The 11444-nt window shown below is 36.2% G+C and overlaps 1 protein-coding gene across 1 annotated transcript; it reads right to left on the reverse strand.

Moving 5' to 3' along the window:
• Positions 1–464: 464 nt before the first annotated feature.
• On the reverse strand, positions 465–11087 carry LOC110834142 (dnaJ homolog subfamily A member 2). Its single transcript, XM_022072995.2, has 8 exons — positions 10929–11087; positions 6855–7144; positions 6200–6280; positions 5808–5941; positions 4695–4837; positions 3650–3848; positions 2746–2873; positions 465–1387 (listed from the first exon to the last, which is right to left on the reverse strand). The coding sequence occupies exons 1-8, from the start codon at positions 10995–10997 to the stop codon at positions 1196–1198; spliced, it is 1236 nt and encodes a 411-aa protein (XP_021928687.2). The 5' UTR covers positions 10998–11087; the 3' UTR covers positions 465–1195.
• Between the last annotated feature and the right edge of the window lie 357 nt (positions 11088–11444).

The following is an 11444-nucleotide window of genomic DNA, read 5'->3' on the forward strand; positions in this document are numbered from 1 at the left end:
AAAATAAGGCAACATTGACGGGAACAAACTATGTTGCTTTGAATGCATTTATGACATACATGATGTGTCAGAATATAACGGACATACGTTATGCAATTCAAAAGACTGTTACCAATCATATTGGTACAAGTCTTAACAGGCACTGAGCTAATAAGTTTAAAATTCTCAAATCTTCTGCTATCAGTACAGTTTCAACCTGTCCCACCTTCTTCACCCACAAACAAAATAATTTACCATACAGATGAGAATGATTAAATAATCTTTCACTCCTTATACTAGAAAGTCTTATCATCATGTAAATTGGATTACAGATTATATACATGCTGGGTTTCAAGAGACAATTTGCATACATCTTAATATTAATGAGCATTATTATCAATATTTTCTTCAGGATGGCTGGACAGGTTGTTCTGGAATCATGCAGACTGTTTCTGGCATATACAAAAAATAACTGAATACTGCAATAATTTTTACACATGTGATTAATCATTCTGCATTGTGAAAACCACAGCATCAGTTCTCACTACATTTCATACAACTAATTCTGCAAAGACATAAACATATATTTATTTTACCTTCTGCTTTATTAAGTAAATAGTAACAGCAACCATTCATTCATATTCACTCTGTCCATATTAAAACAGATCATTCAATCTCTCAAAATCCAGTTGTAACAAAAACTTTAATTATTCCAGACGGAAAATTCGTATCATAGCAGTTCAGTGCTACCCCCTCCCATTTTTGTGTTATAATAGTATTTTGTCTTTTTGGCAACTAGCATTGTTAAAGTGTGACCACTGTTGGGTGGAAAGTTTAAATATATAAACAATGCTCGTGTGCTTAATTTTTAACCAAATTTTCATTTTAATTGTAAACATTACAGCAAGACTGACCTATGTATCCTTTTCTACTGTATTATTCTAATATATGAAGACGCTTAAAGGACTAAATTCTGCCATAAAATAAAATTAAAGTATACAAATCTCACCTCAATTGAGTGTGGCCTCCATAAAAATGACATCAAACACATTTTGGAAAAGACATGGTGCTAGAAGCAGGCAGTTAAGAACCGACCAATTATCCTTCAATTAAGACATTTATTTAAATAAATTCAACAAAAGTCCATACAGCTCCCAGGATCCTTAGGCAGTTAGCCACATGGCAAATTGGCCAGACTAAGGTTGCAGTAGGGCCATCATTGATGAGCACACTGAATACCACCAGGACCACCAGCACGTTCATCATCATCGCTGGCATACGCTTCTTGTCGGCCAGAGATACCAGCATGGCGTTCATTCGGATCATATTCGTGAAGGTCAACTTCTTCTACGTGTTCTCCTTTAGGCAGTTCAAATGTGGGTCGTGGTGGTAACAATTGCTCCAGTTCCTGCATGAAATTTCCCAATTAATGTGTCAAATGTTACAAAACACATTTAACTACAAGATGACACAGGATACTTACCATACTGATGCAATTTCTTCCAATGCATAATTTCCCAACACAATTTATAAGGAGGAAATAATCTGCTTTCACTGCGCATTTGCACTTCATTTATTTTAACAGGATGGTTACGTTTACTTACACTTCACTCTCCTTTCTTGCTGAGGTAGTGATAAAAACAGCCACCACCTCACCTTCTATTCAAAATTTTTAAAATCATTGGAGTTGTAGATATAATTTGCCTAACTTTGTTTTGGTTCAAATTCCCAGGGAAGTTAATTTATGGTGTCTCAAGATACAAGCTTAAATCCTTCTGGAACCATGTAACAGCTTTACCCTCATTTACCACAAAACACCAAGCAAATAAGTGGGACAACCACACAAGTGGATGGAAAACTGGGAGTAGTGTAAAGGAACATGACAGAAGTACGGGGAAATGCAAAAAAATTATAGTTGTAGTATGAAATGTCGAGATTAGATAGGCAGAGTTAGCATTCATGGTTGCAGGTGATATTTCGTAACGAAACTGACCCAGACACAGTCGTATTTAGAATCATCAGGCACGTTTCTTCATCAGAAAGTTTAGAACACCCTGGTTGAGAACATTCAGTCATGCTGAAGAAATCAAAGGATCCACAAACACTTACCAGAACTAGTGGTTGCTCTCTGTCCTAATGAATTAACATATTCAAATTATTACTGAAATAACAACACATTAAATAAGTCTCATTTCTACAGTGTGTTAACATAATCACAGATACATCATGTGAAGTGTGTGAAGGACACTTCCATGGCCAGTCAACCAATGAGAGGCTAGCATACAATCACTTGACATCTTCAACAAAAATGTTTAGCCACAAACAAAAGTATGACTTATAAATAGGTAATTTAGAGTAAAATCTTCAAACCTTTCGCAAGATCTACCTCATTTGAAGTTTTATTTAATGCAGTAAATGAAAATTTGTTGCAATTCAAAAATGTACATGCAAAGTCAGTCACTGATAGAACACACACTGAACGATTTACAAGCATCTTCAAAACACAGGACTGATGGAAAAACGTTCAGAAATGTGTCAGGACATCCCATATTCCTAAGAAACTTACCACTGCACCTACCCAAGGAATGTCAATGTATTGCATTAAAATTTCTTAAAAATACATGCGGAGCATAATACATTTTGAATTCATATATTTCTGACAATGTACAACTGTTTGGTAGTCCGCAGGAAGCCATAGAGATGTATCACAGTTGTTAACACAGCTTTAAAGAGTGCTTCATAGAAATACAAAATATATAAACATACCTTGAGTTTTATTTCATTTGTGAAATGACTTTCTGGAAAGGTGACATCAAACTTGATGTACAAGTTGCCCTTCTCGAAAGGATTTCTATAATGAGGCATACCCTCACCTTCAATACCCTTAACGTCACCTAAAACAACACAATAATAACAGACAGAAGGTCACTATACCGACCTATACTCACCCTCATTAGCCTGTATCACACCAAATTACATTTCTGAAGACATGTCTGTAACTACAGCGGAAAAGGTAGAACACACAAACCCAAGAAACACCACTGCCATTATTACATTAGTTACGATTATCAATTTTTTATGAAACAAAATTACAATGCAATCTTAAGGGGAATATTACCAAATAAACACATAACTTCAATTTCATCATTCAATTACAAACTCATCTCTGCTCTTCACAGAAGCATTTCAGTCACACAAGGCTGTGAACTTGTAATGTTTTTAATAATATCATGATATAACAAGATCATATATTCCCATTCAAGTAATTATAAATAACAAAGAATGAGAAATGAGTTTCCCTTTTGGCCAAAAAAAGGTTAATTTACCAAAACTATTCTGCATTTTTGACTGATCATTAAAATTCATATGTAAATCATCTGCATCACAACAGTGAAGTATGTAGTCACTACAGACACAAAAGAGGGGCACTTATTTTATGTGAGTTGATAACCTGCACAAGTTGAACATGGCTTTCTTGTGAGCTGTTGAGCTGCATAGTCTGGGAGAAGTTTACCTACATTTCAGAGGTGCTTGCTGCTTCCACCATCAGAGCGACTCATCACCCTAATGAAGGAGGCAGCAGGGACCCTTGAAATGGCACTACAACCGTTACCTTCATATACACAGGTGTGAAAACCTAAAATCCTACTTAACAATATTCAAAACGTACCTGGTTTAATAGTCTGTCCTAGAGGATGTTTGACCAGAAGGTCACGACCATCAAGATGTTTAAGCACCATGCTGAACCCACAGAGTGCCTCTGTAAGTGTGATGGTATGTGTCATCACTAGATCATCACCTGAACGCTGAAACTTATCATGTTGTTTCTGGTGCAAAACGATGATTACATCACCAGGTTCAACTTCAGGCTGCAAGAGTGGTTTCTATAAAATTCTATGTTCACAGCACGAGATACATGACTGCTACCTTCATTAATGTGGTGTTTTGTCTATGGTGACAATGTAATATGTACCCTAAGACAGATGGCAGCTTCGTCCAGTGCATCAAGCCACCACGGCTTAATACACTGACGTACGCACAATGAACAGAAAAACTGAGGCACAGAGGGTGACTCAAAGGTACCTTTCCAGACTACCAGCAATTAATATATTGAAGATTTCTGTCTTCTGGGTTGTTGCGCTGTGTAGTCTGGTAGATGTTTACCAACGTTAAAGAGGTCATACTGCCTCCGTCATCAGGGCGATGATGTCCTCTGAAACGTTGGTTAACATAGACCATACTACACAGTGCAACAACCCAGAAGACAGAAATCTCCATACTCACCGCTGTGAAAACCTCAAATCTTACAATAAATATATTGTAAGAAAACTGCAAGTATGATCAGGGCAAAAGTACGTAGAAAAAAGTCATAGCTAGATAGAAGAATGTTCACTATACTGACATTCTCATTACAGGCCATATTCATTACATTATAATCACACTTTTAACTTTTTATGAATTTCAACACGAGATGTTAAGAAAAAAATTCTACACTGGTAGAAAGTATTCCAAGAGTTTTATCTGGTAAACTATGTACGAACTGTGTTAAATTAAAAACATATTCAGTCTGCAGAGGAACATCAATGCATGTTGACAAAAATACAAATGAAATTTCCTATGGCAAAACAAGAACGCAAAATACAGGAATCTGTATTTGCAAAGTCAGAACCTACAACGAAACAATGACTAGATATGCCTTAAACCAATTAACTCACCTGCTGATCTCCCTCGCCTCGGAAGTAAATCTTCTGACCCTCCTTCATTCCTTTGTCAATGTGAACTTCCAGGATTTTAGTTTCATTCACTACTTTCTTGCCACGGCATGTTGAGCAGCGGTCCTTCTCACTAATAACTTCACCTATTATAAGAGCAACAAAAATGTTTGGTTTCAAAACTAATTCCATAGAACAAAGACTTCTTTTATAAGCCGGTAGTTTCTCGGCCGATCAAATTTAGAGACTCCAAAGGCACATTGCCATATTTACAACATCTAGCAATGAACTCCATTTTGAATCAAGTAAATGCTGTTATCACCTTATTCCAGGTGTCTCGAGTGGCTTCTTCCATTCACATAATCTATTTAAAATCTTGTAAATATTTCTCATCTCTCCACAGACGTTACAAACTCAAAGTAATTATTCTGTGCAAGGAAAGGGTTAAATTTGCCTGAATACAAATGTAGGCAATGTCAGAGCAGATAAATGGTATGTAATGTTCTGCCGTGTGCTTATTTATTCCCACCAATAATTCAGCTTAGTTTCTGATGATCGAGAGGTGCCTTTGCCTTCATTTCATCATACCCAACAATTACTCCGCACAATACTCAATTTGACCAGCCTAATAATATTTAGTGAAGAGCACATTACCATAATTACAAAGAGAAGAATGCGCACACATAATCTTCTTCTTTGGGTCCAAACCAAGCATTAGACCATTTCATCTGAACCTTTCCTGATATAAAAAACGTGGAATTCTGTAGCCCACATCTTACATAAAAGATCCACTGCCTACAATCAGTGTTTTGCACATAGCGAACCACATTTACTGCGAGGCAAAGTAATTATTCAGCCCAGACAATGTAACAACTAAGCTATGGGCTGAATATCCAAGAATTCAACTCCTGGTATAGGCAGAGACTTCCTTCTCCTCCCACCAGGTACAGACTGACTATCGAGCCCACAGGATTCCTATCCAATGGCTACTTGGAACTTTCCTTGGCAGCAAGGTGAGATAACCGCTCACTTCAAGAACTTAGATTTTTTTAATCACATACCAAGAGTAATCTCCAACTCTCCTGCAGTATAATATGACCAGACAAGACACCTTACCTTCTCCCCCACAATCTGAACAACGAGACTGAAGCTGTTGTGACATGCCAGGTCCAAGCTGCCTATACGTAACTTTAATGCCACATCCTCGACAGGTGCGGCAAGTATGAGACGCCCCACTTCGACCACCTTTCCTGTAAACATAATATAATAAAATTATAATTTGTAAGTGTGCTGATTCAGCTCAGGACAGCACAAAGAAATTAGATACGTAATCATAATAACATTAAGGGCTGAAAAGCCATTAGTGTCTCCCCAGGATAGACAATCTTTTAATACAATAAGACTTCTCACGATTATTATTCCCTTTTGTACCAAGCTTTTAACAATATATAAGATGAAATGTCAACCAACAAGTAGAAGGGTTAACGTAATGGAAGAAAATTACTTACCCATCACATACTTCACAAATTACATTTTTACTAAGCTGAAGTTTAGCTGTCTTGCCATTGTACAATTCCTCTAATGATACCCTGAAACAACAACATATATTAATATGAAGATACCACAAAAAACTATGTATCAGGTGTTCAAAACAGGTAATTACACTGGTCAGAAATTATGACATGGCTATAGCTGTTACTTAGATTCAGGGGGAAAACAAACTGATTTTGCTGTTACACCCTCCTGATGACGGATGCAGCATGACAGCAATCTTCAATATTAAAAGTGTCTGATACATGCTTTTAGTACTCACAGAAACATGTAGTCAGAACAATAACTAAAAAAACCCTGCTACTATAAGATAATATAATTACTGTCATACTTTCTTTCTGGCTAGCAAGGGAGAAGAGAATAAAAAACATATACAAGGATCAAGATGCTAGCAGTGCCTGTCCCCGATTCTGAAATAAACACAGCAAACAGTTGTGTCATCATCCAGCCAGTCTTTGAGGATGGATGCAGAGACAGTACCCTAAAAGGAAATTCATCCCAAACTGATACATACGATCAACCAAGAAGCATTTAAGCTGCAACACAGATACTTAACAAGCAATCCTAAAGTTACATTAAACAAATATAATAAATCATACGATTCAAACTTACTTTAGCGGATGGACTGTATCTTCACCTCGCTGCTGACGCCTGGCTCGCGCGCTACCCCCCATGCCCATCCCAAAGATACCACCACCAAAAAGGTGAGAAAACAAATCATCAGCGCCAAAGCCTGGGCCATCCTGACCCCCTTCTTGCATTGCCTTCAGTCCATATTTGTCATATGTTGAACGCTTCTTGCTATCCGACAGGACTTCATATGCATATGATATTTCCTTGAACTTGTCTCCTGCTTCAGGATTCTTATCAGGATGAAATTCCTTGGCTAGCTTACGGTAAGCCTGTAAACAGAAGTCACAGTCACACTACGATACACAGAAATTTTGTTGTACCATATAGTATTTTTGAAAGTAATTATGTTTACAAATAATGTCTGATTTGGTCTTTTGAAAATTCCAACTCAAAAATGACTGTACCACAGAAATGCTCATCCTGGGAAGGAAATAATTTGCCCAAAATTGGTTTATCCATTCTCAAGGGCTTATATTTTCACAACTGACAAATAAAGTTACAAGCATATGAACCCATTTTCATCCTACTTGATTTAATCACTCTAGTAAAATGTGATAAACAGTACAGGCAGGCATACCACTCAAATATCATATTTGCAGGTGTTCTGAATAACTGAACATAGCCACCTAATTTTCCAAAACTTTGGCAAATGGAACTCTACTGGATACATGCCCCATCTCAGATTACAAATCAAAAGCCACTTTTGAGATTCAAGAAGAAGACTTAAGTTTGCATGTAGCCGCAAGTAAGACATTCAAGTGTAGGACTCCAAGAAGCTTGGACCAGTTGTGAACTCCGAGGATAGAGCAAGCAATCGATAACGTTAGTTTGGATACTCCCTAGAATATTAATGTTAGTTTAGCATATGCTTTGTTACCGACAGGTTAAGTTTCTGGAAAATTATCTGAATTTTGCAGTTCTGGTTAAGTTATTTCTAAACAGCTGTCTTGAATGTAGCGTGCTGAGCAAGCCCCAGTCTCATCCGGCATTTCCACAGTCTTCTGGGTCATGATGCCTTGCAGTCTTGCATGTGGTTACCATCTTCAGGATGAAGGTAACACTTTCCACCAAAATGCTTGCAACAAGCTACAAAACCATAAGGCATCATAACCCACACCATCACCACCAAACTGTAAGGCAGAAGCAATGCCAGTGCCACATAAATTATTGTCCTGAAATTAGTAATAATCTTCCCTCTCAAGGCACTACTGCCTGGGCATGGTAGGAGGGCTTGCACGCCTTCATGAACTTGACAGAAATGTTAACTGTACCCTTGGCTCTTGGTAGGGTCACTCTTGTTGATAAGGTCAAAGTAGAAAGGCCAGACTAAAACAGCTGCCTGTCTGGAGGCCAAGGTAGAAATGCCATCATATGCAGATGTTATAGGCTAATAACTCAAACACCTTAAAAATTAAATATTAGAGAAACAAAAGCAAAGAGCCAGATGAATCCTGTGTTGATGATGTTTAACTTAAAACATAAAATACGAATTGAAAGTTGAAATGTACAGACACTGCTGGTAGAATACGGCAAGTCATAAATAAAATAATAAATAGGACTGAAATAATGAGAGCAAATTAAGTCTGATGGAATTAAGAATTGAGGAAAGCATAATTTCTCTTTATTCTGAAAGACCACAGCAGGATGAATCTTGGTAAAAAAAACAAACAAAAAAACATCAAGTTTGAATATTGGAGAAGATAATTACAGCAAGATTTAAAACCAAGTATAATATTATACCCACAATGAAGGCGTTGACAATAACTCATGCACAGTACCATACTAATCCAAAGCAGGATTTTAATAAGGTTAGAAAAGGGTGGATTAGAATCCAAAAATTAACTTTTTCCAAATATGCATAAATGATATCTTTACTACCTTGAAAAAAAATGGATTAAAAACACATATTAAACACATTATCCCTAAACTAAGCTCAGCATGTTTTGCTATGACTGTCACACCAATCATGAAAACAGGAACTTTAAAATTAGTCTACTTTGCTTATTTCCATTTGATCGTGTCACAGGAATTATTTTCTGGCAAAACTCAACAGAGAGCAAAAAAGTATTTTATGTTCAAAAGAAAATCATCAGAATAATCACAGGCAATAAAAGGCCAGCCTTCATGCAGGGAATTAAGAAATTTAATATTCTTCAACTAGACAGTGAAGTCTTGCTCTTAATATTATCATTTGTAGTGGACAACACATAAAAATTTCAAACATACTCAGATATACATAATATACATATAAGATACAGATATAACCTTCACATGCCAAGTCTGAATAACAATATAAAGTAGTTAAAGCCAGCACTAAAAGAGTACCTCCTATTTCACCTATTATACTCCACAGAAGAATTTACAACAACTACAAATTCTCAGCTATTATAATTAATGTAAGCAACAGCAGGTATGATTTCTTGTGATAATACTGTAGTTGATTGTAAATTACTGTCATAACTATGTAATTTATATTTGTATTAGAAACAAGTATTGTATCCATGCTATGACATGTTTTACATCCTTGGCTCGGGCCTATAAAGGATCTATGGAATGTAAATAAATTCTGTTCTATTCTAACAAGTCACTGGCTAACATGGATGGGAGATAAACTAAAATAGTAAATTTTGATTTCTGTGCTAGCTATGACCTGGTTATATTTTCATATAAGTACTGCCATACAGAAGACATGGGTGTCCCTGATTATCATACCAGGAATAAAGTAAATCATACTGCTATGAAAAGATGTTGGAGATTTCTAGAGAATGTTAGAAACAGATAAGGCACTGATGTGGGCTCAAACCATTGGCTAGTTAATAAGTGAAACTAGGTTAACAGTAAAGCAGTAAATAACAGTAAGGTTGGCATGACCAACTAGTTCCAAAACCAAAATACAAAAGGGATGAACTTTCTCCAGAGCTGAGAAACTAATTCCGACTGTCATTACATCACATCCTAATAACATACCCTCAACAATATTTCACAAAAACTGCAACACTGTAAGTGCATCTACACTGCTCCCTCAACCCTGGGTTTCTAGTAACACCCATAAAAATTGTAAATATAACAAACCAAAAACTAAACAGAACTGTCCATGTAAACATAGAGAAAGGTATTCTTAATCTTTGGAAAATATCTCACAACTCATCCACCCATAATTAAACTTATATCTCCCTAAGAAATACCACTTCCAATAATTAAGACAGTGCCAGCATGCAATTAAAATACATTATTTGTTGTTGTCTTTTTGTTTTTTTATTACAATTACATCATCATTGGTTACTACTATTATTTACCCCAAATCTACTACATTTAAGTTAAATATTGAGATAACTGTCTACCGTGAGCTGGCAAGAGAGAAAAAAACGCCGTTCTCTATACAGAAATTATGGTTCTGAACAAAGGTTTGTGAACTTCAGGAACTACATCTCGTTGGCCCATTAAGAACTTCCTGCTGGTAAATCTCTGTACCTTGCACACCAAAAACCAACCTTCATCGCACAAGACGACAGTAAGCATAATTAATATTTCAATTATTTTACTCGACTTCACTGATAAGAAACCGACCGCCCAACAAGTTGGTATTTTGAGCACGGTATATGACCTAGGCATTTCTTTGTACCTGAGGTGAGAAAGCTTGCTCTTTAAACTGACGGATGAAATACCGCAAATATATAAATGTTAAAACAAAATGAGTTCTGAGGCAATAAGTTACAAACATTACAATTCGGCATTCCTTTGTACAAATTATTTCGATTAGACTTGTTAAGAGGTCCGTAAGTAAAACAAAGAAGATGACTTTTACTTTGCAGAACGTTACTATTCGCAAAAATAAATCACATATCAACTTTTTATTTATGACACATTACGTCAGCTTACTGTATTTAACTTCAATCAGACTCGTGTAAAATGCGAGGTGGCCTTGGCAAATTACATTTCCTGGTTTCCCTACTGAATTCAATACTATCATAGGTTCCTCAGCTATAGATAAATAAAATAGTATTAATCGAACTAAAAGCACTTCACTTATAATAATATTGAACAAGAACTTGCCTTCTTAATTTCGAGATCGGACGCACTCTTACTAACTCCTAGCACATCATACAGCTTGGTGTCCGCCATTTTACTAAACAAGCCAAAACGAGGAATGATATCTTTCCCCTGCTGTTCGAAGAATAGGATGCAAATCTTAGGAATAGTGAAGTCAAAATCACCAGTCATTGAAAACTGTTTCTAGTTTGTTACATTACTTATCAGTAAAATGTATGCATGTTATAAATACGAATATATTAAATTCTGTAACATCGTAGGTAGTAGTTTTGATTACAATAGCGTGTAAACTGTAAGAATAATAAACGTACTATTTTATTTTGGATAATATAGTAATATCCGCTTTCATTAATCACTGAATTACGAAATACCAACCATAGAACACACCACGGAGCGTAACATACACATGTTCAACTCAATACGTCATAATTATTACGTTGCCACCTATCAGTTCAGATGATGAATACAACAGAGACTGCAAACACCACTGAACAGATTCTTTGGAGAGCTAATGTAATG

Source organism: Zootermopsis nevadensis, unplaced genomic scaffold (assembly GCF_977971745.1).
Source record: "Zootermopsis nevadensis isolate Lab colony 2312 unplaced genomic scaffold, Znev_1.0 Znev_ptg000016l, whole genome shotgun sequence".
NCBI lineage: Eukaryota > Metazoa > Arthropoda > Insecta > Blattodea > Termopsidae > Zootermopsis > Zootermopsis nevadensis.

What these genes read in the sequence shown, in the direction of transcription:
- LOC110834142 (XM_022072995.2), bottom strand. Translation starts at nt 10,997, where the DNA reads ATGGCGGACACCAAGCTGTATGATGTGCTAGGAGTTAGTAAGAGTGCG. An exon ending in ATTTGTGAAGTATGTGATGG is followed by an intron (nt 5,942 to 6,199) that starts GTAAGTAATTTT and finishes TTATGTTTACAG; the next exon opens with GAAAGGTGGTCGAAGTGGGG. An exon ending in AGGACAGACTATTAAACCAG is followed by an intron (nt 2,874 to 3,649) that starts GTACGTTTTGAA and finishes GTGTTGTTTTAG; the next exon opens with GTGACGTTAAGGGTATTGAA.